The 25,432-nt window shown below is 37.8% G+C and overlaps 6 protein-coding genes across 6 annotated transcripts in view; 3 read left to right on the top strand and 3 right to left on the bottom strand.

Moving 5' to 3' along the window:
- The window catches only part of LOC109843425 (hexokinase-3-like), an 11,636-nt gene extending 10,305 nt beyond the window's left edge, over positions 1-1,331 (top strand). Inside the window, exons 8-9 of the mRNA XM_020412361.1 lie at positions 310-391; positions 860-1,331. Of these exons, the coding sequence (XP_020267950.1) occupies positions 310-391; positions 860-1,213 (436 nt within the window). The 3' untranslated portion in view covers positions 1,214-1,331. The remainder of the gene's footprint in view (positions 1-309; positions 392-859) is intronic.
- On the bottom strand, positions 1,455-4,452 carry LOC109843428 (ribosomal RNA-processing protein 17). Its single transcript, XM_020412364.1, has 4 exons — positions 4,221-4,452; positions 4,022-4,127; positions 2,080-2,212; positions 1,455-1,798 (listed from the first exon to the last, which is right to left on the bottom strand). The coding sequence occupies exons 1-4, from the start codon at positions 4,388-4,390 to the stop codon at positions 1,560-1,562; spliced, it is 648 nt and encodes a 215-aa protein (XP_020267953.1). The 5' UTR covers positions 4,391-4,452; the 3' UTR covers positions 1,455-1,559.
- Positions 5,736-7,037, top strand: LOC109843037 (ubiquitin-conjugating enzyme E2 20-like). The gene is made up of 5 exons (XM_020411970.1): positions 5,736-6,017; positions 6,155-6,182; positions 6,286-6,577; positions 6,659-6,718; positions 6,806-7,037. Exons 1-5 carry the CDS (start codon positions 5,881-5,883, stop codon positions 6,847-6,849), a joined length of 561 nt encoding a protein of 186 aa, XP_020267559.1. The 5' UTR covers positions 5,736-5,880; the 3' UTR covers positions 6,850-7,037.
- Positions 6,849-9,006, bottom strand: LOC109843038 (protein EARLY RESPONSIVE TO DEHYDRATION 15-like). Its single transcript, XM_020411971.1, has 4 exons — positions 8,900-9,006; positions 8,430-8,637; positions 8,215-8,386; positions 6,849-7,644 (listed from the first exon to the last, which is right to left on the bottom strand). The coding sequence occupies exons 2-4, from the start codon at positions 8,622-8,624 to the stop codon at positions 7,469-7,471; spliced, it is 543 nt and encodes a 180-aa protein (XP_020267560.1). The 5' UTR covers positions 8,625-8,637; positions 8,900-9,006; the 3' UTR covers positions 6,849-7,468.
- LOC109844029 (magnesium-chelatase subunit ChlD, chloroplastic) lies at positions 15,887-24,214 on the bottom strand. Its single transcript, XM_020413033.1, has 15 exons — positions 23,954-24,214; positions 23,575-23,753; positions 22,877-22,961; positions 22,475-22,791; positions 22,180-22,303; positions 21,458-21,550; positions 20,094-20,189; positions 19,632-19,769; positions 19,298-19,516; positions 18,947-19,102; positions 18,243-18,350; positions 17,860-17,994; positions 17,625-17,786; positions 16,565-16,685; positions 15,887-16,205 (listed from the first exon to the last, which is right to left on the bottom strand). The coding sequence occupies exons 1-15, from the start codon at positions 24,212-24,214 to the stop codon at positions 16,120-16,122; spliced, it is 2,280 nt and encodes a 759-aa protein (XP_020268622.1). The 3' UTR covers positions 15,887-16,119.
- LOC109843298 (acyl carrier protein 2, mitochondrial-like) overlaps positions 25,261-25,432 on the top strand; it is a 5,892-nt gene continuing 5,720 nt past the window's right edge. The window contains exon 1 of the mRNA XM_020412228.1: positions 25,261-25,432. This exon is cut by the window's right edge and continues 101 nt beyond it. Coding sequence (XP_020267817.1) covers positions 25,342-25,432 — 91 coding nt within the window. The 5' untranslated portion in view covers positions 25,261-25,341.

Genomic DNA, 25,432 nt, shown 5'->3' with positions numbered 1-25,432 from the left:
CATGAGCACCACATTACTAGATGTAAGTGTAACAACTTTAATTTGATTGTTCATTGTGGAAACTGGGAAATTGGCAAATTGTTGCAGGTTGCAGTGCTCTAACCTTTCTTTCATATTCTCCTTCATTTGAACAACTTGATGTTGTCTTAACATGAGCACCACATTACTAGATGTAAGTGTAACAACTTTAATTTGATTGTTCATTGTGGAAACTGGGAAATTGGCAAATTGTTGCAGGTTGCAGTGCTCTAACCTTTCTTTCATATTCTCCTTCATTTGAACAACTTGATGTTGTCTTAAAATATCCAGGACATCTTTGATGGCTGCCATGCATGAGGATGATTCTCCTGATCTAAGAGATGTCAGTAGGATACTGCAAGAGAACTTTCAAGTAAGTTCTCCATCATTTTGTTTTACTGCTTTATTTTTGGGGTAAATTTATTTCACCAAACACCTGAAATTTGGGTGTTTGCATAAAACCCCTAAGCTCTATATACTGGAGAAAACCCCCTGAACTTTCAAAATCATACAAACCCTCTGAACTATTCGAAAAAAGGCTAACAAGACTAAATTATTACCGACTGTAACCTGAAGAACTTTCAAAGTAAAATTAACAAGCACTTAATGCAAAGTTGTACAAAACATATGTGCAAATCATGTAGCAACCTAAATTAGTTGCCATCAGTGGTACGTAAGTGAAACAAGTTCCGAGTTTTTTGTGTCTGATTTATAAAGTTTGGGAGTTCTTGCAAACTCCCCCAAGTTCAGGAGCTTTCAGGAGGGTTTGTGAAATTTACACTTCTATTTTTTGCACAAACAATCATGTTTCTGACCATATGGGTTAATAATAATATTTTAGATGCCAGAGATCTCTTTGAAAGCAAGAAGACTTGTTGTGAGTGTTTGTGATATAGTCACTCGAAGGGCGGCTCGCTTATCTGCAGCAGGGATAGTCGGAATACTGAAGAAAATAGGAAGAGATGGGAGCGGCGGTATTGGAAGTGGCAGAACAAAAGGAAAAATGCTGAGAACAGTTGTTGCAATAGAGGGATGTCTCTATTCTGGGTATTCAATGTTCAGGAATTACTTGGATGAAGCAGTGGTGGAAATATTGGGAGAACAAATTGCACAGAATGTTGTACTCAGAGCATACGAGAACGGTTCCGGAACAGGTGCTGCTCTCCTTGCCGCTTCTCATTCATCAGGTAGCTAGAACTTTGTGTAAATATGAAAAATGTATATAGCTTTGTTCTCAGTGTAAAATGTATATAAGAAATATTGTTTCATATTAATTTATATATATGTAAAGAGTTGAGGTTGTACAGTGCACATATCAATGGTTCTTTCTTTCAATTTCAAGCAAAATTCTAGCTGCTATGTTATTTTTTATATTGGCAGTCTGTTACTGTGAGCCTTATGAGGGGGCAAAAGTTTGGTGGTGGGGGTGGGTTTTTTTCCCGACAAATTCATTTTCATAAAAATGTTATCGTCTGTTTCTCAAAAGCATAAGGTGTTACAAAAGGAGCTCAAACAAAAATACAAAAATTCCACATAGATAATTATCGTTTGCTCTTGCCCTTCCTTTTATCCTTCTTGCCGCCTGCAGCTTTTTTCTGAGGTTTTCGTCGTTTGATAATCTTCATTGGTTTCTTCTTCACAGGCAACTTGTTTTTCTTTTCTGGCAAGGTACCCTGTACTGTAAGAGGACGAACTGGCCTCAGATCATCCTCGTCTTCACCGTTGAGTTCACTGATGTTAACCGTGATTGTTGTGTAGTCACTTTCATATGTCTTTGTTTCTGAAAAATCAACGATGTCCCGCGATCATCAAATACAGAATTAGTCAAGAGTAAATTGCATGTGTGTGTGTGTGTGTGTTCAGTTACACTTCTCACCCAACTCATTTGTTAGTACTTATCACCACCAAGTTAACTGTCAAATGGCAAATCCAGGGATGATAAATGCTAAAGAAATAAGTTGAAGGGTATCAAGTTACATGTTATCAGTTAGTTAACATATACATCAAACAGTTTTATCAACTAGTTTCATAGAAAGAGATACATGAACACGAGTAAGATACCAGAAACTGGTGCAGTTTCGGGGCATTCATCTTCTTCCTTATCACTACCAGGGCCTTCATCAGGTTCTAATTCTGGTGCAGATGGATCCGCTAACGCTCCACCATAAAGAGCAAGTTCTTTCTCTTGCTTCCTCTGAAACAAATGTAAGGCAGCAATTTAGCAAAGCCTAGGTTAAATGGCAGGCATATGTTGCAGTAGTGAAGAGGCAATCAAATCAAGAGCAAATCTACCATCACTCAGAATCATATGCTAGAGGATAGCCATATTCTGCTTGGAATTCATAGACACATGACCTCTGCTGGAAAGTAAGTAAGAGCGCAACCAAGAACACCCACATAGAAAATAGACCAATGACACCCAAAGGCTAACTAATATTACACGCAGTTTTAGTGCAAACCCCTAAAAAATATAATTGACAACTTATGATTAAAGGAGTAAAAAAAAAACCTCTGACGGTCTGACCTCAGACACTTGTACACCTATAGAAACCTACTTGATTATAACAGTGCATAATAAACTATATTGCAACCAACTGAACTGCTAATTAAATATTTCAAAATTTTGAGCAAGATAATAGATGATGTGATGCACATGTATAGTTTCATACGCCTGATTTTGATACTTTAAGACAAATGTTGGTAACCCCTTACTAATTTTAATAGTTCCTCTTCCACCCTTAGCTTTAATTAATTAGCATACATACATTTTAAAATGTAATATCGAATAACTGGTAAAAATAGTATGGATAAAGTTAGAATCATTATTTCAGCCTCTACCCCATGGAAAATTACACAGCCACCCCTCCAAGCTCTTATGTTCAACACCTTCCCCCCAACCCCAGACCACCACCACACGCGCACACACACACACAACACTCGTGCATGAACACACTCATCCTCTGTAACTTACAGTAGTTAGATCATCCTAGAACTGTATCCAAGACATTAGGCATGTTGAAGTAGTTGCCTCCAAGTTTATTTTCGAAATTGTTTTCAAAGTCATTAAGCAGACGCCAGGGCTTCCTCCTAACCATTGTAATGCTTAGCAGTACCTCTGTCCGCTATACTATATTTTCCTGCTATTTGGAAAATTGGTATTTATACACTTTGCTGCTTGAACAAGAACCATTTATAGTACGCATTGACCAAAACTGCTCCCAACTTTTGAGGGAACTACCTACCATTCTATAATGAATCATTTCAACGCATTTGAAGAACCTTCCTTTTTCCATAAAGTACATCTTAAATTGCGTGTATTATCCCATCAGATAGTAATCAACATATTACTAGCAACTTATCTATATCAATCACCAATTATAATAAAGCAACTGATACTACTTAAGTAAAACCAAGGAGAAAACGCAAAGATCAAAGTGCACGAAAATAGAACCACCCAAAGTATAAATATGATTTCATATTAGAAAGATAAAACGTGAATAACTAGTTTCTGCAGAACTAGTACCAATTATTTGTTCAAGTTAATGCTAGGGTCCATCAACTCCCACGTCGACTGAATTGGGAGTCTATGTGGGTTAGTTAGAGATTTTGATTCCCTCCATCCAACTGCTAACTTTTAGGTGTGAGTGCTTCAATGCTTCCAACAAACATTGTCATAACCAATCTCACATTCGCAGTTGCAAGCAGGTGGAGACGCTGCCACTGCATTGTTTTGCCCGTGACTAGTCCAGAGCAAAACATCCATTTAGTGCCACATTGACCAAACGGCGAAAGTTTACCGAGGTCTCATACGCATCTAACTTCCATTCGAAATTATGCGAAAATGCATATAATTCTATGATTTTCTCCCTACTTCCCCTCCCTTCTCCCCAACTAACTTCATCAATTTCAATCCTCTATCTAACTTCAAACCCAACATACCTCAAGGGATTCAAAACATTTATCAAAATTGCAATTTTACGCACAGTGGAAAACAAAGACTCACCCTTTTTCGTGCTTCAATGCGTTTCAACCTGTCCTTCTGCTTCTGCTGTTTCTCCGCTTCCTTCCTCCTCTTCTTCTTCCTCTTGTGGAACCCACCAACAAAATCCCTGCACCACGTCAAACCCCCAAAAACGCTAATAAGACTCTCAACTCAAACAACAATAAAACCCCCCTAAAAATGACAAAAAAATTAGAATTACTTGAGGTCTTTCTCGCTGAAGCTGACGCTTAGGGCTTTGTTCTTGAGAGATCGCTTCTTGATGTGGCGAGGGATTGAGACCGTAGGGATTTGACCAACTACGACTGCTTCCTCTTCATCGTCATCGAATTCGTCGCTGTCTTCTTCCATTTCCCTCTTCTTCTTCTTCATCTTCGATCGCCGCGATTAGGGTTTTAGGTCTCTTTCTTTCGCTCGCGGTTTTTTAATGCTTTTACCATATCTTTCGGGTTGCGGGTATGGACCCGTTATGAGCGAGAGGCCTGCAAAAATATATGGATGCGGATGTAAAATATTAGACCATCTTTAACCCATTGCACCAAAATGTTGTAAATTTTGCATCAAATAACGCAAAAATCATATCAAATAGTAATACATCTCCAACCCATTGTACTATTTTTTACACCAAAAAAGAATATTCTCAGTTTATTCCCTTTTATCTACTTTTATATTAATTATGAGGTAAAAAATAAATATTTAAAAAAGTTTAAAACAATACACAGTAATAACGCGGGAACAGTGCAGCACCATATTTGACGTCTCATTGTTCATCTCCTCCAAAATGCCACAAAAAATACGGTACGGTTGGAGCTCAAAAATGCTGCTGCGTTCGAGATGCCCTTATATACACATGCAGACAGACACGTGGATATAAAAAAATGAACATCACAAATAAAATTGAAAAAGATGTAGTCCTATGACGGATATGACGGAAGAGAGCTCATAAACTTGTGTTCATTATATTTGGAGACTTTAAGATTAAGTCTCTTGCTTATCAAAATTAAGCTCAAATTTATTAATCTAAGCATTAAAACAATTACGATAATATGATCAACATATATATTGTTGATGGCCGATATCAAACAGTCAATGAGAGAAGTGATCTGGTTAACGGAGGTCCTCTAACCTTTTGAATGTTCGGTTTTGAGGCGGGTTGTTCTTTCCTGCACATGTAGCAAATCGTAAGAGAGCGGGGTTGGGTTCTCCGGTTATTCCTCCGATGATCAAGTTAGTAATTTGCTTGAGTGGAGAAATAACTGGACTGTAGCAATTCTTTAAGTATAGTGGATAGAGATAAAGATCTTTGAGTGGAGACTGATAGTCCCGTGTATGTAGAGGGCGCTAATCACAGACTAATAGTTTTGTGTATTTTAAAAGAATAAGTTTAACATGTGATCAATGACACCTAAATACACGCGACTACTAGTCCCGTGTGTTTTATAGACTAAAGTTTATAAAATTGGTCTCTTTTTGCTCGGCCATGATGACGCGGTAGAAACGATGTCGAATTTGCTAATTATTTTATAAAAACCGATTTTGCTAATATTTTTTTTAAAAAGAAAATGGTCTTTCCAGAAAAAATTCTAAGGGGGAAATGATCAAGACATGAAAGTAGCCGTTGAAAGAGCAGGACCTGAATCTAGCCAAAACCGCGTGTCTGCATCTCCAACGGTCACAAAAATTCAAATATCTTCTTCCCTTAAAAAAAACCCCATTAGATCACTCACCCCCAATACAAATCCCTCTCAAAGATCTCACTCCCAATTCTCTCTCCTCTCCCTCAGAAAGAAGAAACATAGAGACATCAAGATCTATCATTTGCAGAACAAAGAGAGGAGAGAGAGAATCGAAGAGAAGCAAAGATGCCTCACAGAGAGAATGCTCAGGATGGCAACATAACCAACAACAATGCTGCTGTTGCCTCGGCGATGCCGTCGCCTAATGCTAAGCAATCGCTGCCAGTTTCTAAGAGCTCCGATGGGCAATCGGTCTTGAAGAGGTATTCCTTCGATTTTGTTTCTTTTTGGTTTTTGAGAGATGGGTCACATCTCACTACCCATGTTTTTTTTTGCGGCTGAAGATCACTGCATCTTCCTATTTCTAACAATTTTCGTTTCATTCTCCTTACGAAAACAGGCTGCAGTCTGAACTGATGTCCTTGATGGTAAGGAAAGAAACCTCAAAAAAAGTACTCTTCTCCTATCAAATTACACAAAAAAAAATCTCAAATATTAATCAATTTTTCTCCAAATAACCAATTTATTTAGATGTGTGGAGATCCGGGCATCTCGGCATTTCCTGAAGGAGACAACATTTTCTGCTGGAAGGGGACGATCACAGGCAGTAAAGCCACAGTGTACGAAGGGATGATCTACAAACTCTCCCTTTCTTTTCCGACTGATTACCCTTTTAAGCCCCCCAAAGTGAAGTTTGATACTTCTTGCTTCCACCCGAACGTCGATGTTTTCGGCAATATCTGCTTGGATATTCTTCAGGATAAATGGTCTTCGGCTTATGACGTGCGAACCATTTTACTCTCCATTCAGAGTCTTTTGGGAGGTAAATTTTTTTCAATTTTTCCGGGGTTCTTTCTAATTATTGTTTTGGGCGGTTTGAGATTTTTTTTTTGGATGAACGCAGAACCGAACAATGACTCCCCTCTGAATGCTCAAGCAGCAGCTCTTTGGGTGAATCAAGAAGGTTGGTTTATGTGAACTTGGCTGATCATTCCTTAATTTGTTATTTTATTTTGAATTAACATAAGAAGAATGGTGTTTGATTGTGCAGAGTTCAGGAAAATGGTGGAGAAGCTTTACAAGCCAGCCCAGTGAAGGAGAGGAGGAGAAGGGGGCTTTGCATTATTTTCTTTCTTTATTTTTGCTATTCAAATATTGTTTCAACACTTACATCAGTCTATGTAGTGATGTTTTTAATTTTTTTTTTGTATGCTATCTGTTATTGCATTCCGCAAGAAGAAGAGATTCAATAATCACTGAGGGAGCTCTGTTTATTACAGCAATCGTTGTTTTCAAAAGATTAAGACTTTGTGTGATTCTCACATCTGTGTTAATTTATGGAAACATAGACAGCAATCTCTACTGAAACGAGCTGTGATTGACAAATTTATCTTTTTTATTCTTAGCAAGAAAAAGATCAAGAATCCAAAACTTGCTATGGACTTTTCCACCTGCTCAGCCGCCAAACTCACAAACAAAACCTCCAATATCACCAATGATAAAGAGTTTGGAAGTATGAAAACAATTTTTTTTTTATATATATCGAATTGAACAAGAAGCATCTGTCTGTAGCTACATGCAACCAACTTTTTCCCTTCTAATAACTGAACTGCTTAGAACCACATCTAAGATCCTCTTACATCAGAGACGGAGGATTGTGGCACACTCCGGGCATCACAAGGGCCAGAGATTTATACTATTTACTCTGAGATATCTAGCGAGGTTGCAGGATAACGCGGCGAGGGCTCAAGAACTTGGGGCTCGCATACTGCAGTAGTGGCTTCGCACGGTGCTTCGCAGCAGATTCGAGCACAGGCTTCGCAGCAGTTATTACATTCTTTGCAGATTTCAAGCTCAGACTCCTCATCACCGCCTCAGCATCTCCTTCACCTGTTTCACGCACCAGCAAAGTCAAACTATATGTAGAAGCAATGAAGAACTAACTCGATCCTAATATATCATCATGCTTCCACAGTCTGAAAGCCCTTGCAATGACGGTGTTAGAATCCGAGGGTAACTAAGTTTGTATCAATTCAAAACCTTTCATAAAACCAAATCAAACAATTCATGTCGACGTCAAGTGGGGGGGACTAACATAAGATCAGATCAATACTAGCACAGGTACAGGGTTAGAGACCTAAGAGAACCGACCCCTAAAACGTGAGGGGCGGGGGGCGAAAAAGAGAGAACTCGGATTTTCGCAAGTTCACATTATACACTGACCATATGGTCGGCGTGCGACGAAATGGATTCTGGTGTGCCACAATGTCATGTTACATGGTTTTGATCGAACATCGCGACACTGAGCCTGATGCTATTCGATAAACCACCTGCTGTTAGATAAAAGGGGGATTCAATTCACACCACGCATCTGATCAATCTAAGGACTAAGTGGAGCACACCCTAACAAACAAAAGCTCAGCTCAGAGAAATCCACACACGAACAGCTTCGACACTCACCGGCCCTCGAGCTCTGTTTCCTCATCAGCCCAGCAGAGAAGGGCTCCCGCTCTCCAAATTCAAAAGCCTCGCCGTCGACGGCCCCCAGACCGGAGAACTCATCGGGGACCCCGACATCGATGGAATCAGGCAGGAGGTTTGCCACATCGTCCTCATCCTCCTCCTCCTCCTCCTCGCCGTCGAAGCTCCCTCGCTCCATCCTCCTCCTCCTCCTCCTCGCCGTCGAAGCTCCCTCGCTCCTGGTCATGCCGACGAAGCCAGTGGTCTCGGAACCACGAGGTTGTCTTCACGAGCTCCCACCACTCGGGGGAGAAGTCCTCCACCTGCTGATAAGCTGCTGGGATGAAGAGAGGGGCGTTTGGGTTCAGCGTCGACCTCACCCCATTAGACGCCGCTGCCATGGTACCCATCAACTTTCTTCAGCTGCGGAAAAGATTACAGCTTTATTATTAATTTGAATTGGAAAAAAAATTAAAAAGAAAAGAAAATCCTCCTTCTCTGCGATAAACCCAGGAGCAAGCAGCGCCAGGAGAAGCTACAGATGCTGATTCAGAAGGAAACATAAATAAAAGACGCGTCTTTTAGGAGACGATCTCTATGAAAAGGCCATGAAAATCAAAGATAAAATCTATCGGTATCAATTGATATAGAGAGCTTCTTTCTAAAATAAAGAACTGCTCTTTACCTCCTTTCAAATTTCTCCTCTTCGATCTTCAGAAATCTCTGCGGGGTTGAGGGGAAAAAAGAAAAAGAAAATCTCGAGTAAAAGTTGCGAAGAGAATGGGCGAGAATGAGGGCGTACATATAGGCGAGCGGGCGGGCGTTCACCCGGTAACTTTAAGGCTTGGGTCACCGGAAGCCCGTAGGTCTCCGTTTTTCCTTTTTTTTTCTTTATTTTTATTACGTTTAGGGGTTGTTTGGTTGTTTTCCGAAAAGAATGGAAAACGAAAAACTCACATTTTAACTCATTTCAAGAGATTTCAAGATATTTCTCGTATTTTTTTGTTTGTTTCGTAATGAAATCACCGTCACGTCACCGCCACGTCACATAAAAAACAAATCCAGACGCAAATAGTAACAGTGTTTCGATTTTTATTTCTTATGTTTGTTTGAACATAAAAAAAATAAAAATCAGCCGCAATAGTAACCGTATTTTCAGCAATTAAATAATATGTTTTATTCACATTCATTGTTTTAACAGTGCTTTTAGTAATTAAAAATTCATTAAAATAACATTTTCAAGTGTTTTCAGAGGTTTTTGGTGTGAAAACACTTTTCTCAAAAATCTGACGTGGTATCCTACGTGACACCATCATTTCTTTAAATCACAAAATAAAACAAACATGTAATATGAAAATCGGTTGAAACTAAAATCCTACGTGGCAGGAGGGATTTCTTGAAATCTGACGTGGCTGGGGGTTTTCTCATTTTTTTAGCAAACAAACAGCCCCTTAAACAATCTTTGTTGATCACACAGTCTCTAATATTTCTCGGTGTCATCTATTTTCCTCGTACTATTTATTATAAATATGCATGTTTTCCTCATACTTCTTTGTAATTGCGAATTTTCCTTATCGATCATGTATATATTCATGTCTACATTTCTTATTATTGGAGGGTTATGTTGACAACAATATGAGAGTTAACATAAAAAGCTCCGCAATCGCCATCAACAGAAGTGTTTTTGATCACAATGTTCTATATCTTTAAAATAAACATGTCCTTATGCATTATACTTGGCATCGAAAAAGAAAAATAGTAAGAATCTTCTGATTATTTTGACTAATACTTTATTGTGCTATCAAAATAAAATATTCGAGTTTCTTTTCTTTTCTTTTTTTTGCATAAATTCTTTCTAATAAACTCAATACTTTCATCCAAAAAAAAAAGAAAGAAATAAAGAAGATTCCATTCACTTCTTTAAAAAGATTTACAATTCAAAATGAACTAATACTTAATTGCTATACAAAAAGTAGATTTCTAAATTCAAAGGAGTTAAAAAAAAATTCTCCCTCCCCTCGCATTTTCAAAATTACGTTTTTTTTTTAACTTTCTCCCATGAAATTGCTTTTGAGTGAAAAATGGTGAGCAGGTACCCGTGTTCCGTTAATAGGAAATTACATATTTACCCTCCTTCAATATTGCAAATATAGGTTCTAATGGATCCTATATAAATTCAAGATAGCACTTAGCATCATTTATTTACTAAAAGTAGTTTGGAAGGAAGAATAGCATCAAGAAAATTTTGACAATCTAGCAACATATCCCTTCTAAGAAAAGAGTTACACGGTGATGGGAGTCATCCATCTTATCAATTCATTGGGGGGGAAAATAAAATACTTTTTTTAAAAAACTTTTTTAGTTTCTCTCTTGCTCTTTACCGCCAAGTTTCCTTCAGTAAGCTCAGAATATTTTTCATATTTGTGAGTGACGCTCTCAAACTGTTTGGTAATTAAGATCCAACTGGACCCAGCTGTTGTAGAACGCTTAATCTGAGTTGGAGTCTATTTAGATTAGGAAATATAAATTTAGAAATAAATTCAATTTTAGAGTCAAATTAGATTAGGAAACAAAATTAATTTTGATTCATGATTTGTTTCCTCTATTATAAGGAGTATTTTTTAGAATAGAATTTGACACTTTCTTTTTTTTGTAATTCTAGTCTTACTAGGAGTCTTATTTGATACTTTCTATTTTTGTAATTCTAGTCTTACTAGGAGTCTTATTTGTTTTTCTATTTAAGAAGAGTCATGTAACCCCAAAAGAAAATAACTTTTCATCAATAAAATTTTCCTTTTCAATATTTTCTTCGTGGATTTGAAGTTCTTCATGGATTCGAAGATCGTTCTTTATGGATTCAGAAAACACCCTTGGTGGATTCCTAGGTTATCACTTTCGCGCTACGTCAATTGGTATCAGAGTCTTGTTCCTCCGATCCGATGGCAGGTGATGAAGCCCCTATTTCTCGAACTGAGTTCGACGTGCTGAAGACCGATGTTAATCAGATGAAGACTGTTGTAGAGTGACTTGCTTCGGCAGTGGAGCGTCTGAACACGAGAGGAGTTCGAAATCGCGTTGATCGCCGCCAGCGACGTGATTCGACTCCACATGATGAATTCAATAGCGACAATGACCCTAAACAAGACCTTGGAGTTGGGAAGAGCACTAAAGAAGCAATAAAGAAAGAAGAATCACCTCCAGAGTATAATATCTTCCGCACGAGGTGCACTGTGATGCAGAAGATTTGTGATGTTATTATTGACAATCATAGTAGAAAGAATCTTGTCTCTCGACGTATGATGAATAAGTTAGGTTTGAAGACAGAGAAACACCCACCTCTCTACAAGATCGACTGGATTCACAAGGGCGATGACGTGTAGAACGATGAGATGTGTCGTGTACCTTTTTCTATCGGTCACAAGTATTTTGATGATGTGTTCTGTGATGTGGTCGAGATGGATACTTGTCATATGCTTTTAGGAAGGCCATGGCAATTCGATGTTGGAGTTACCCACAAAAGTAGAGACAATGTTTATATCTTCAAGAAAGATGGATGACGAATTGTACTTCTGCCTCTTACAGAAAAAGAGTCATCTAAGATAAAAGCTACTGAGGAGAAGAAACCTTTGGTGGCAAACAACGAGGCTTTAGCAGAAAACTTGAAGCAATCTGAAGAGGTCTATTACTTGGTTGTAACTAAAAAAGAAGAACCTACCCCTACCGAAATTCATCCTAAGGTGCAAACAATCGTTATGCATGAGATTCATTATGGTGATATGATAGTGAAGATGGATGATATGCATGATATTCTCAAAGGGGTTAAGAGCGATATTACACATATTGATGTTGTCCCGATGGAGGAGAAGGATAAATTAGAAAGTGAGACAATTGATGATATGTGTGAATTGTTTGGTGTAGAGCTAGAGACAAAGGAGATGAAAGATTTGTATATGGAGTATGACACAGGATTTTCTTCCCTAGAAGCAAAGTTGGTGAATAATTTTAAAAAGGATTTGATGATACTTCAAGCACTAGAACATGAGAAGCAACTGTGAACGAACGCGTTAGTGGGAGGTGGGCCAGACCCACGTGAACGCGCAAAACCACATGACGCGGTTCCGTGTGAAGAGAAGAAGTCAGGCGCGTTTTGATTTTAACCGTTGGCCCATGAATGTTTTCATCAGGCTATAAATAGCCATATCATTTTGCCCTAGGTTTGCAGTGTGAGAGGGGTGAAACGCAGTCGCTTGAGGGAAAGAAAAAAAAAACGCAGCCGTCCTTTTTGAAGAAAAAGTGATTTTTTGAGCAGTCCTTTTTTTAAGGGTTTTGTGCATCCTTTTGTAGAGAGATATTGTGAGGGATTTGAGAGTTTGTTTGAGGGTTTAGGTTGTGAATGATTATAAACCCTAGTTATATCTCTCTCTCTAATAGTAGATTGTTGCGCGCAGCGAAAATTTCGACAGCACTTCGACAGCACAACAAGAGAGTCAGGTCGCAATAAGAATTTCCGTCTCACCAAGGAAACAAGAATCTGAAGCGAATATCTCAACAAAGTGAGATATCGGCTCTTCCTCTCATCAGTTCTAGGACTGACCTGTCGAGGGATCCTAAAAGGCTATTACAAATCACACAAAAGCGATACAACCAATTTTACGTGGTTCAGCAAATTGCCTACGTCCGCGGGGCAAGGAGGGGGGAGATCTACTATTAGAGGGAGAGATACAACTAGGGTTTACAACCATTCACAACCTAAACCCTCAAACAAACTCTCAAATCCCTCACAATATCTCTCTACAAAAGGATGCACAAAACCCTTAAAAAAAGGACTGCTCAAAAAATCACTTTTTCTTCAAAAAGGACGGATGCGTTTTTTTTTCTTTCTCCTAAGCGACTACGTTTCGCCCCTCTCACACCGCAAACCTAGGGCAAAATAATATGGCTATTTATAGCCTGATGAAAACATTCGTGGGCCAGCGGTTAAAATCAAAACGCGCCCGGCTTCTTCTCTTCACACGGAACCACGTCATGTGGTTCTGCGCTTTTACGTGGGTCTGGCCCACCTCCCACTAACGCGTTCCTTCACAATTCTCCACCTCGGTGAAGTTTCTTTCAAAACTGAGCCGACACCAAAGCAACCAAATGTCCCAACTTGTGTCCAGTACGAACTCAATCCACAACAAGTCGAGGATCCGAATGAGAGTCCAAACAATCTCACCCCCATCAAAATCAACTAATCCAAACCGATTGCATCTGAAAGACTGCCTACGTATCCTCTTGCCCAAGGAATCAAGCCGAATGTAGTTCACCCAAATGGCCGCCAATGGCCTCAACAATCACGAATGTGTAACAAGTTTCGACAATGATCAAACTTGTTGCTCGGAACCATCTTGCCCCGTGGACGTAGGCAATTTACGGAACCACGTAAAATTGGTTATATCACTTTTGTGTGATTTGTAATAGCCTTTTAAGATCCCTCGACATGTCAGTCCTAGAACTGATGAGAGGAAGAGCCGATATCTCACTTTGTTGAGATATTCGCTTCAGATTCTTGTTTCTTTGATGAGACGGGAATTCTTATTGCGACCTGACTCTCTTGTTGTGCTGCCGAAGTGCTGCCAAAATTTTCGCTGCGCGCAACAGCAACATAGAACATATTTTGAAGAGTTTTTGAAGTCAACTGCACATCCACATGCCGCCGATAAAATACACATGATGTCAGAATGAATAATATATGAATTTGATTCAGAAGAGGCCCTAGCGGAGACGGTAAAAGAACAAATGGAGAAAATCAATGCTAAGTACAAGACGGGTGCTGATCGATGCATGTTAAGAAAGATATTTATCAATGAAACTACTATTCTAACAAATATAAGCTCGGGGTCGAGCTTCTTTCAACAAGGGGAGACTGATGTAGAACGCTTAATCTAAGTTGGAGTCTATTTAGATTAGGAAATATAGATTAGGAAATAAATTCAATTTTAGAGTCAAATTAGATAAGGAAACAAAATTAATTTTGATTCATGATTTGTTTCCTCTATTATAATGAGTCTTTTTTTAGGATAGAATTTGACACTTTCTTTTTTTTGTAATTCTAGTCTTACTAGGAGTGTTATTTAATACTTTCTATTTTTGTAATTCTAGTCTTACTAGGAGTCTTATTTGATACTTTCTATTTTTGTAATTCTAATCTTACTATTATTTGATACTTTCTATTTTTGTAATTCTAATCTTACTAGGAGTCTTATTTGTTTTTCTATTTAAGAAGAATCATGTAACCCAAAAAGAGAATAACTTTTCATCAATAAAATTTCTCTTTTCAATATTTTCTTCGTGGATTCGAAGTTCTTTGTGAACTCGAAGATCGTTCTTTATGGATTCAGAGAACACCCTTGGTGGATTCCGAGGTTATCACTTCCGCGCCGCGTCACCAGCGAAAATAAAGAAAAGAAAGAAAGAAAAAGAAAAAAAAACCAAAATCCTAGGTCTGGTTCTGATTAAATATAGATTAAGATAATCTAATTGCTGCTCTGAAGGAAATTAGAAATATTAATGGATGCAAAGATGGTTTGACTGTAACACTGGTCACTCCTTGAGAGGTCAAAGAGGGTAAAAGGAACTTGTAATTTACAATATTTTTCAGATATAACTATCATTATATGCCCAACAAATTACACTCACTTCCACTCCTCAAATCAGGAGAAATTACATCATTTATTAAATAATAAATCAGCCCATAGAAAGATTCCAAATCCTTTTAAATAATATTTACAGATGCTAAATATTAGGATGATGATGCCTCATAATGATCCCTCCACCACATGGGAGAAGAGGAATTTATGCGACAAAAGCCTGGTTTGGTGAACTACCAACTACCAAGTCATCATCAGGAGACAATAGTATATGCCACCTTAACATGAGATATAAATTTAAAGTCAATACTATGAAAAATATAAATAAATAAATAAATAAATAAACAATATTAAAGTTAACCTTCACAGGATCATTATGTACACTTGAAGCCATCGTAGGCTTGGACCATTTCTGTTTTCAAGCTTGTTTCTTACATCGCAAACCTACTTCCAAAATAAATAAATAAATGCAGCATTTGTTAAATTGACTACTGATCTAAGTATCTGTCACTGCATCAAAAATTCTATGGCTATATACACAATATAAATCAAAATGCATCTGTCAGTTACTACATAGAATCATTATATTCTCTGATAAATTCTTCACTTTTTTGGCTCCCAAGGTTCCTATAACTACATAAATTTTTACTCCATCTATATACCTTCAATCATTTTGAGCTTGAGAATGGACATCATTATTTGTGTAGTTTTCTCGACTAACTGTAGTGCCAAGGTAAGAAGCATGATCTGGGTGTCCAACATGCAGCTATAGCATTCAATGAAAATTCTCACGCGGGTAGAAAATAGAGTACTGCTAAACGTACCAACAAATTTCATACTAATTTTGTACTGCAAGATGCAAAACTGTTGGGAGATCCTTCCTCGTGAACTGCTTTCAGAAATTATAATTCTCGAAACTACATATATTTGTGCTTTGTAGTACCATAGTATAGAAATTTTCGTATCATTACCATTACTCTACACAATATTCTTCGAGTTGATAGTAGCTAGATATCTGCAAGGAAAAAAGAATGAATCATTGATGCCGATGAAACCAGGAGATCAATTTGTATTTCTCATAATGTTCCTGTTGTTTTTCAGGTCAACTTACCCTAGACAAAAGACGCAACACTTGACAATTATTCATCAAACAAGCAATAAGGGGAAAAAGGGCTTGTACAAAGGCTTGTGATGAAGATTGACCAAAAATATACAACAACAAGGTTATTAACAAAGAATACAAACACTACCTACCTTTCCTATACTAATTTCAAAATCATGAACTTTTCAAGGCTGATAATGCCTCTTTTGTGGCAGCAGAGATGACAGCATCAGAAGCATTTGGCAAGTAATAATATTTCCCTGTAAGATCAAATGAGAAAGAAAGGAATTGGAATTCATCTAGGTAAAATAAAAAAGACGTTAATTTCAGAAATACCCTCTCAATTATTATATTAGAAATTACACTCCTAAAACTCCAGACAATATTATTTCTCCTGTTTGATTGAGATATCACATGGGATCAGCTGACGATAATTTTGCCCTCAGTTTAATAGCAAATTGCCCTAAATTGAGCGCAAAAAAGGTGACGCCAATCTGAGGTTCAAGTGCAAGTGCTAATAAAATAGTTTAAGGGTTGTAAGTGGGTTCACCAATATATTATGGGGGTGTAACTGCAACTAACCCATAAAAAAATCATCAGTTGGGATAAGATAATGTACCTTGAGCTACTCTTGCAATCTCCTTTGCAAACCCAGTAGAGACAAACTTGTTTTCAGTATCTATAACTAGAAGAGACATGCCTGCTTTGTATATCTTTCCAGCAACATCTAAGATTTCATCCTTGAAGATCAAAATAACGTAATGAGTATCTGAAGCATACATTTCATGATTTAACCATGCAAAAGATGACTTGTACAACTCCCAAACATATAGGGGCTGAGAACAGTCGAGGATTTAAGTTGATCTGAGTTTCATAAGTAACAAAAATGCTATGATACTCTTAACTGGATTCTCGTTCTGTATGCTTTAAGAGATTGAGACCTAAATGTTCATGAGATCACATTCACAATCTTGATCATAAGAAATATAAGTTGTTGTGAACAGGATACTTATTCTATTATATGAAACAGATAAACATGCAGCATAGAATTCACCTAGTACTTGGCCATTACCCATAGAAGCCACTAACAGGTAACAATATTAAACCTCAGTACATGCTACTCCTTTTCGACTTCAGACGCATAAATGCTTATACATAGCTACTTTCATCGAAGTTAGATAGTTTTGTATCCAACCTATAAAACAACCTTTTTCTTTTTTTTTCTTTTTTTCGCCTCTGGTTTGAAAAGTGAAGCCTATAGACTGTCTGTCTTTGACATTACTAGTATCAAATTGCTACGAGTACAAAAAGAGAGGCGCCAAGAATTTTCATCATATTTGATTAAAAAAATTCTTTTAGCATTTCAAAATAGAGTGCAGTTATTAAGATTAAGAATTAAAAAGATTCTTTATGTCAACTTTATCAAAATTATGAAAGTGGATTCAACAAAGTAGTTCTTTTATGTGATTGAAACAATTCTCACCTCTAAAATAATTAACCTAATTGTATCCAGAATACATGCAAATCTTTACATGCTTGCTCAACGTAATGAGAACAGAAATATGAAGTTTATCAGAAATTCCAAAGAAATGTGTCATTAGAGAAGGTAATAACTGATCATTTGGTACGTTATAAGAGTCAATATGATAAACATACTGGTCACTAAGATTAATTGTTACCTTTAATTCTTGGGATGAAGGTTTGGGAGTATCAGCAGAAGCAGCAGCTTCTGGGTCAGTAGATCGTTTCAAGGATATGTTAGCCCTTCCATCAGTAATTGCAACAATCATAATACGACCAACATCTCCACTTTTTTCAGCATTAAGCCCAACTCTAACAGCCTAAAAAAAAATTAAAAAAAGGGTGACTTGTAGAATATATAAGTAAATATATAAGATAAATAGTAGATCTTACAGTGCTAAGACCATGAGCTAATGGTGAACCACCACCACACGGGAGTCTCTCAAGACGGTTTCTAGCCATTGCAATTGATCTCGAAGGGGGAAGTAGAACTTCTGCATAATCTCCACGGAAAGGAATGATGGATACCTGATAAAAGAGAAATTGAAGTTTTAAGAGAGAATGATTAAAGAATGTTTCTCTACATTTTAGATGCAATACAAAGGATTAGATGACTTGAAATGAGGCAAGCATTAACATAGTATGCCAAAGTAACACATAATTCAACTTTATAGTAAGTATGCATAATGCATTATCTCAATTGTAATAAAACACGGTACCATTAACATGTGAGATGCTGTAAATGCATCTGAATGGAGACATAATTTACATCATACCTGATCTCTGCTAGTATAGCTTTCTGCCAATAGTTTCAATGCTGCACCTTTAGCATTTTGCATACGGTTTAATGCCATACTGCCACTGGCATCAACAACGAAGATTACCTGCCATAAAATAATTTTTGAAAAAACTCACACAAAAACATGACTTATATAATAGTACACAAGGGCCAAAAATCAGTAGCAGGTGCAGCTCCAGCAAACCTTAAAGAAAACAAATGATAACTTGAATTATTCCATAATTAAATATCTCCCGTGACCTAGTATGTTGTCAAGCAAAAGAAAAAAAAGAACTCATGGTAAATCATTAACTTTCATACTAACATACCAGGGCACCTGCTTTCCGAGCCATTCTTTTTGCTCTCATATCAGTTTTTTCTACAAAAACTTTTCTAGTCTTTTGAGTATCTTTTGAGTATCTTTCTAGTCTTTTAGTTCAAATAGAAAAAAAGAAAAAAAGCCTTTTGGTAAGGTGTAGCTGCTCTGAGTGTTGCACCAACAGAAAGTCGTCTTACAGGAATCTCATGGAGGTGTACACAAGGGCCAAAAATCAGTAGCATGTGCAGCTCCAGCAAACCTTAAAGAAAACAAATGATAACTTGAATTATTCCATAATTAAATATCTCCCGTGACCTAGTATGTTGTCAAGCAAAAGAAAAAAAAGAACTCATGGTAAATCATTAACTTTCATACTAACATACCAGGGCACCTGCTTTCCGAGCCATTCTTTTTGCTCTCATATCAGTTTTTTCTACAAAAACTTTTCTAGTCTTTTGAGTATCTTTTTCCCTCCTTAGCTTTTGGTAAGGTGCAGCTGCTCTGAGTGTTGCATCAACAGCAAGTCGTCTTACAGGGCCCTGCATTGGATGACTAGTCAAATCCCAAACCAAGGAGCAAATACATATAAAACGTGGATTATTTCAACTCCTACTGTGAGTCAAATGGGCGTGTCTTTATTGAACACTTCATCATGTTCCCTATACATATTTTAATCGAAGGATATCATATATGACCACAGAATATTATGAAAACTATGAAGAACAAGAGGATACCTTGGGGAGCATGGGCTTTATGTACCGCCCCCTATCCTCTGAAAATATTACATTCTTAGCTCTTCCAGCTTTCCCTTTCTTCCTCTGCGCTTGTTGTGCAAAGAAAAGGAGCTTTTCATCTACAAGGCCACCTTCAGCATCAAAGATGAATTCCTCTGGTATTTGGGGCTCTTGCTGCTCATTTTCCTGGTCCTCCTTCTCGTCCTGGTCCTCGTCCTCCTGTTCATAGATAAATCATAAACTTCATCTTTGACGGGCAGCATAGAAATGGAGAGAATACTATATTAAACCGGATTTCAAAAGAATTAAATACGGTTGAATATTTTCAGCAAACCTGCTCTTCTTCCTCGTTCTGATCCTCACCAGAGTCCTGATTTTGTGGAGGGGGAGGAGGAGGTGGAGGTGGTGGCTGATTTTGCTGATCTTGTGGGTTATCATTGACAATCGAACGAGGAAGAATGACCAGCTCTACCTGTGGTGAGCAAAATAGGATTTAAATATCATGAGTACTATATATATATATATTTTATTCAACTTTCTGGTTGGTAAACTTCAATTATGCAAACATCTAGGCTGGAGATGTATGATATGGTTCGATCATGCAAACACCTAGCGTGGAGATGTATGTTATGGTTTGTACAAGTTCATTATTTCTCATACGGGTTTGAAAAGTATACACGCGCACACACGCAAATACGCACACACGCAAATACACACACACAGAGGTTATGGATTTAAGAATATATCAATTACAAGCTAAAGCAATAAATAATTTTATGAGAAAACAATACTCAACAGCTTTCTTGAGGTCGTCGACATAAACTTTTTCGCGTCCCTCCAACGCAGCCAAACATTTAGCCACCCGTGCAGCATACAGCTCAGCTCGATGACCCTGTGCACAGTGCAGTGATTTTAAAAGATGGCAAATAGCAGTTTTTATTTTTATAGAAGCATGATTTACATGCATGCTGGCTTAACTAATCACTTTCTATGATACCCAGGTGAAGCTTGATAAGGAGCATCTAAATGAATTTTGCCGAGTCAAAGTAACTCAACATCCTCATTACACAATAGGTTTAAGTTGAGAGGTTTGCAATATTCACAATTGAATTCCCTCTTCAGAAAATTTGCAAAAAGAAAAAGTGAAACTCAGGAAGAAGTATCAGATGTGCCATGATACCATGTTGAGACATTTAGGATTTAGGTTAACAAATAAAATTCTAGGGAGAATAATCCAAAATGCAAGCAGTTTGCTGTACAATTCCATTGGGGTATGTAATGGAAACAGTAACTTATGACACATTCCCCAGTAGCAATAATATTCACAGGACAGGAAAATCCTGAGGAATTTACAAATTAGAAAACATTGAAAAGAATTTAACTCACTTTTCTTTTCCTGTAGGGTCGGTGGGTTCTCTTGAGGGAGAAATATGTGCGTGTGCGTGCGTGGGTGGCTATGCGTGTGTGTGTAGCAATGGGAAATGGAGAGAGATATTCAGTAGAATCAGACTTGCCAACTCACCATGTTCAATATCAAGTCATGACTAACATAAAGGGGGGAAAAGAATGGGACACCAGAATGAGGTCAGTTGAACAAGACGGTCATGCAGATGGTTTCCTATGCAATATTGAGTCCATGGAACTTGGTGTTGGATCAACCTCTTGCCAACCTTGGAAAGACAAGTCAGCATTCATTAGAGATCCATTATGAGGTGTAATGAATTATCAACAACATTTATTTCATGTCCCAGAAGAGGATGAAATAATGGTCATTATGATGTCACTTATAGTTCGGAAGGACAAGAATTGTGCTCTCTTGTAACAAACTTCCAAAACTTTTGACACAGAATTAAGAGAGAGATGAACCTTCCATATTTTTGTCGCTGAAAGCACAGGTATCAGAAGTTATTACTTGCAACCTCAAGGTTCATTAGATTAAATATAGGACTTTCAAAGTTAACCTGCTGAATTAGATAACAACAATTAGCCAACAAAAATCTATTTCCTAGACTAGAAGTACAACCTAGGAAGTAGGAATAGAAGCAAGTGAGCTTAACTTCAGAAAATGATAGAAACCACTAATTAAGTAAAATGTTTACAGGGGAACAAATAAGCATACAAAGAAAGATCAAGCATATAACAAGGATTCAACAAATGAACCTGGCAACCACCTCGCACTGCTTCCATGACCAGATATTTTAGTTGATCTCTGTTCATGCTCACATCCTTTAAATACTCTCTTGCCAAAATGATCTGGAAGAGCAGAATTTAGCCATTCAATCTCCAGATCCAATATCTCTTAGGTTCATAATTAAAAACCTTCACAGTACTGAAGAAAGAAAATCTCATCATTGCATAAGCATAAAGACAGATTTTTACCAAAATTCTCATAAGAAACTAGTAGTGAAAATGGCATATAACTTTTCCATGAAACGATCAAGTCCTAGCTGAAACCGAATCGAGCAACCTCATTACTACTTGCTAGATTTCCCGTACTTCGAAACTAGTCATGGTCTGACAACAAACAGTTACCTCGAGATGGGCGCAAACTTGTTGAAATAGTTCAAATAGAAATAAAATAAGAATCATAATTACAGAAGTACTCTACGTTAATAAATTAAGTGCTTGAACATATTTGCATCTTTATCTATAAAAGAAAATTGGCTTAGCACCTCAGCAATCACTAGATGTTACATGAAATATGTAAAGTATACATATTTGTATATTCAATTGTTTGTACAATTAAAAACAATTACATCATTATGACATGCTACTTATGAATCAAAGGTTTACAAATAATTTTGTCATGATCATATGCAGCATATCCGTTGTGGTTTCGATTAATTAGTGGTAAATAGGTATCACTTGACTTACAAAATTACCTGAGTTTTAGCAACTTCAGTTTCTTCTTCCACCATTTCGAACACCTCATTGCTGGATTCTTGAAACTGTGTCGCAACTCCTACAGCTGCTACTCTGTCATCAAAACTCATTGGAAGGTCTGCGCTGCATAAGAAAGGTCCACGGGAGTTGAGGATAATGAAATAAGACAATGACCAACAATTTTGGATAATGACGCTTAGCACTTGATAAGATTGCTATAGACGACCCAGTTTATAAAATTCCAGATCCTTGATGCTTTATAGGGTTGTAAGATGTAATAATAATTTTAAGTACCTTAGGTTTATTGCAATGCGATCCAATAGGTGTTCTCGTACAGACCCTTCTTCAGGATTGTAAGTAGCAATAAGTAGCGGTTTACATGGATGACGAAAGCTTATCCCTTCTCTTTCCACAATATTAACTCCTTCGGTCAGGACATTTAGAAGCAGATTGCTAATACCCTCATCTAAAAGGTTTATTTCATCAACATACAATACTCCTCTGTGGGCTTCAGCAAGTAACCCTGGTTGGAATACTGTTGTTCCAGATTTTACAGACTCCTCAACATCAACGGATCCTATTAGTCTATCTTCTGTGACACCAAGTGGAATCTGTGACATGTTAAGAAACTTATATTATCTACCGGTTGACAATTGCAGGATACATTCTATAATAGTTCACTTCGGTAAGCTATACCTGGACAAAAGGTGACTTCACAATTTCAGTCTTCAGATTACCAGAGGCATCATATTCTACCCTTTCAGCTAATCCATCTTCCCATCTAAAAGAGGCGGGACAATTTAAAACATTAGAAAGCACGGGTATTGAAATTTCAACCCGGAAGAATGCATGAATATCTATAAAAAAAAACTCATACTATTAGCAGTCAATTAGATTTTTTCAGATGAAATGCTATAACCAGAAACCTCGATATAACAAAATGGAATTAGAGAGCTTCTCTACACATCAGCTGATTTATTATATACACAGCCTACTTACAGAAATAGCGGATAAATAATATAGAATATGAAGCCAAAGCTTCTCGATACAACAGGACCCTGAATAAGTAGAATGCGCCAACAGTATAAATCAGTGACAAAACATCTGAAAAGACGGGTTTTCTTATCAACACATAAAATTATTGTAGAATTCTGTGATTGATACAAGCCTAGTAATTACAGGTAAATGATCCAAGTAATAAAAATCCGCCAAAAGTCAGTTATTTCATATCAAACATCAAGGTAGAATCAGATGATGTGCCCCAAACTAGGCGACACTCCAAATGTCTTCCAATACTTGCATGATGTGCACCAAACATCAAGGTAGAATCAGATGTAACTCTACAAATTCAAATTTCATATCAAAACTCGGAAGGAAAATGCCAACGATCTTACTCTTCGGGACAAGAGGGGTCCGCATTTGATATGGAGCCAACAGTCACCTCGATCGGAGGAAGGATGGCGTGCAATCCCCGTGCCATCACCGTCTTCGCAGTCCCCCGCTTACCGGAGATGGCGATCCCTCCAACCTCGCGGTCGGTAGCACCAAGGAGCAAAGCCGTTTTGATGGCATCCTAGACAATACGACCCAAAAGGTAACGGAACCTCGATTTACAAATATTAAGAGCACAATAAATAATCAGAAGACCACCCAAAAGTTTATATTTTTTATATTCTAACATGCCGCCGCAATTCAAGAAATAATCAGAATCACTCACTGCGCGCAATTTAAGAAATCTGAATCAACAGAAAGCAGTAAGAGGTGAGCGTATACCTGGCCGACGACCGCGGCTAGAGGGAAGTACTGGCGCCCATAGAACGACCTCTCCGAGCCATTCCTGCCGCATCCTGGCTGGGGACGGCGCCATTTGGACCGACCGTCGCGCGCTCCGCTGCTACCGCTCGCCACGGCGCGGCCGCCGAGCCCATCTCTGGCCTTAGACGGCGCAGGACAGCAAAGGCGGCGGTCCGCTGCAGAGGAGAAGAGAGGAGGCGAGATTTGAGGGTGCTGAGCGTGACGAGAGATGACTCCCATTCGCCTTTCATAGGGTGAGAGTGAGAGAGAGCAACGTTATCCTGGGCCTTTTATCTTTTCTTCATTTATTTCTGGGGGCTTCTCGGTTATGCTCAATAATATTGGGGGGTTTTGACAAGTTTTGTTATGGAAAAACTTCACGGGAAGTTTGGGAATATTTTTTCCAAAAAACGACCCAGTTTCAGCACTATAGCTAAAACTAGATCGTTTTTTAAGGGTCCATTTGGTTGGTTTCCTAAAATCAAAGAAAATGAAATCGGTACAAGGAAATCAATAAAATAATATTTTTATCCATTTCCATCCCTAAAACTCACCCATAACATCGAATAAAATATTATTTTTATCATCCAACTCATCTCATTTCATCTCCTTTCTTACCTTTAAAAATAAACCAAACACAAGAAATGTGTCACATCATTCAACTTATCACATCTCATCTTATCTCATTTTTAAAAATCGCACACATCATCCAATAATATTATAACAACTCATCTCATCTCATTAAATCTTCCTTTCCATCCATTTCCTAAAAAAAAAAAACAAGAAACTGATTTCCTTAAGTATGTGTCACATCATCCAATAATATACCTCCAACTCATCTCATCTCATCTATTTTCTTATTTTTAAAAATGAACCAAACACAAACAACCTCGAAACATTATCCAATAATATACCTTCAATTCATTTCCTTATTTTTTTAACCAACCAAACAACCTCAAAACAATTTTTTTAAAAAAATCACTCACATCATCCAATAATAAAGTGACAACTCATCTCATCTCATCTCCTATTCTATAATTTCCTTCTTTTTTAAACCAACCAAACAACCTCAAAACAATTATTATAGAAAATAGGTTTCCTATTCTTTGATTTCTCATTTTTTTTGCGAAACGAACAGCCCCTAAAAGTAAAGTGGAAACAGATCTTTTTTGGGAATAAATTTGTAAAGGGGTCTGTTTTCAAAAATTGTCCTATCTTTTCTTCATTTATTTCTGAGGGCTTGTCGGTTATGCTCAACAGTATCGCGGGGTTTGGAGAAATTTACCTTTTAAATGCGATACGAGGGTTCCAGTATTTCCTCGTCCTTTCTTCCCTACCTCTCTCTCTCTCCCTCTCTATAACTCTCGATGGCGGCGACCGCAGCGAGGAGCCTGGTCCTGAAGCACGTGCGTGTGAGCGTGAGATCCGCTGCTCCGCCGGCGAGCCTTTCCCTCGGCC

This window comes from Asparagus officinalis, chromosome 5, assembly GCF_001876935.1.
Source record: "Asparagus officinalis chromosome 5, Aspof.V1, whole genome shotgun sequence".
Taxonomy (NCBI): Eukaryota; Viridiplantae; Streptophyta; class Magnoliopsida; order Asparagales; family Asparagaceae; genus Asparagus; species Asparagus officinalis.
Note: the sequence above shows the minus strand (reverse complement) of the source record. Positions and strands in the feature narration are given on the sequence as shown.

Bases quoted from the DNA above. Each gene is read 5' to 3' on its own strand.
- LOC109843428 (XM_020412364.1), bottom strand. From the start codon at position 4,390: ATGAAGAAGAAGAAGAGGGAAATGGAAGAAGACAGCGACGAATTCGAT. The intron at 4,128-4,220 runs GTAATTCTAATT...GACGTGGTGCAG, and splicing joins TTCAGCGAGAAAGACCTCAA to GGATTTTGTTGGTGGGTTCC. The intron at 2,213-4,021 runs GTGAGTCTTTGT...CATTTGTTTCAG, and splicing joins GCATTGAAGCACGAAAAAGG to AGGAAGCAAGAGAAAGAACT.
- LOC109843037 (XM_020411970.1), top strand. From the start codon at position 5,881: ATGCCTCACAGAGAGAATGCTCAGGATGGCAACATAACCAACAACAAT. The intron at 6,578-6,658 runs GTAAATTTTTTT...GGATGAACGCAG, and splicing joins CATTCAGAGTCTTTTGGGAG to AACCGAACAATGACTCCCCT. The intron at 6,719-6,805 runs GTTGGTTTATGT...TTGATTGTGCAG, and splicing joins TCTTTGGGTGAATCAAGAAG to AGTTCAGGAAAATGGTGGAG.
- LOC109843038 (XM_020411971.1), bottom strand. From the start codon at position 8,624: ATGGGTACCATGGCAGCGGCGTCTAATGGGGTGAGGTCGACGCTGAAC. The intron at 8,387-8,429 runs GAGGAGGAGGAG...TTCGACGGCGAG, and splicing joins GAGGGAGCTTCGACGGCGAG to GAGGAGGAGGAGGAGGATGA. The intron at 7,645-8,214 runs GTGAGTGTCGAA...TGCGTGAAACAG, and splicing joins GAAACAGAGCTCGAGGGCCG to GTGAAGGAGATGCTGAGGCG.
- LOC109844029 (XM_020413033.1), bottom strand. From the start codon at position 24,214: ATGGGAGTCATCTCTCGTCACGCTCAGCACCCTCAAATCTCGCCTCCT. The intron at 22,792-22,876 runs GTATAGCTTACC...AACATGTCACAG, and splicing joins TGAAGTCACCTTTTGTCCAG to ATTCCACTTGGTGTCACAGA. The intron at 16,686-17,624 runs GTAACAATTAAT...TTGATCTTCAAG, and splicing joins CTTCATCCCAAGAATTAAAG to GATGAAATCTTAGATGTTGC.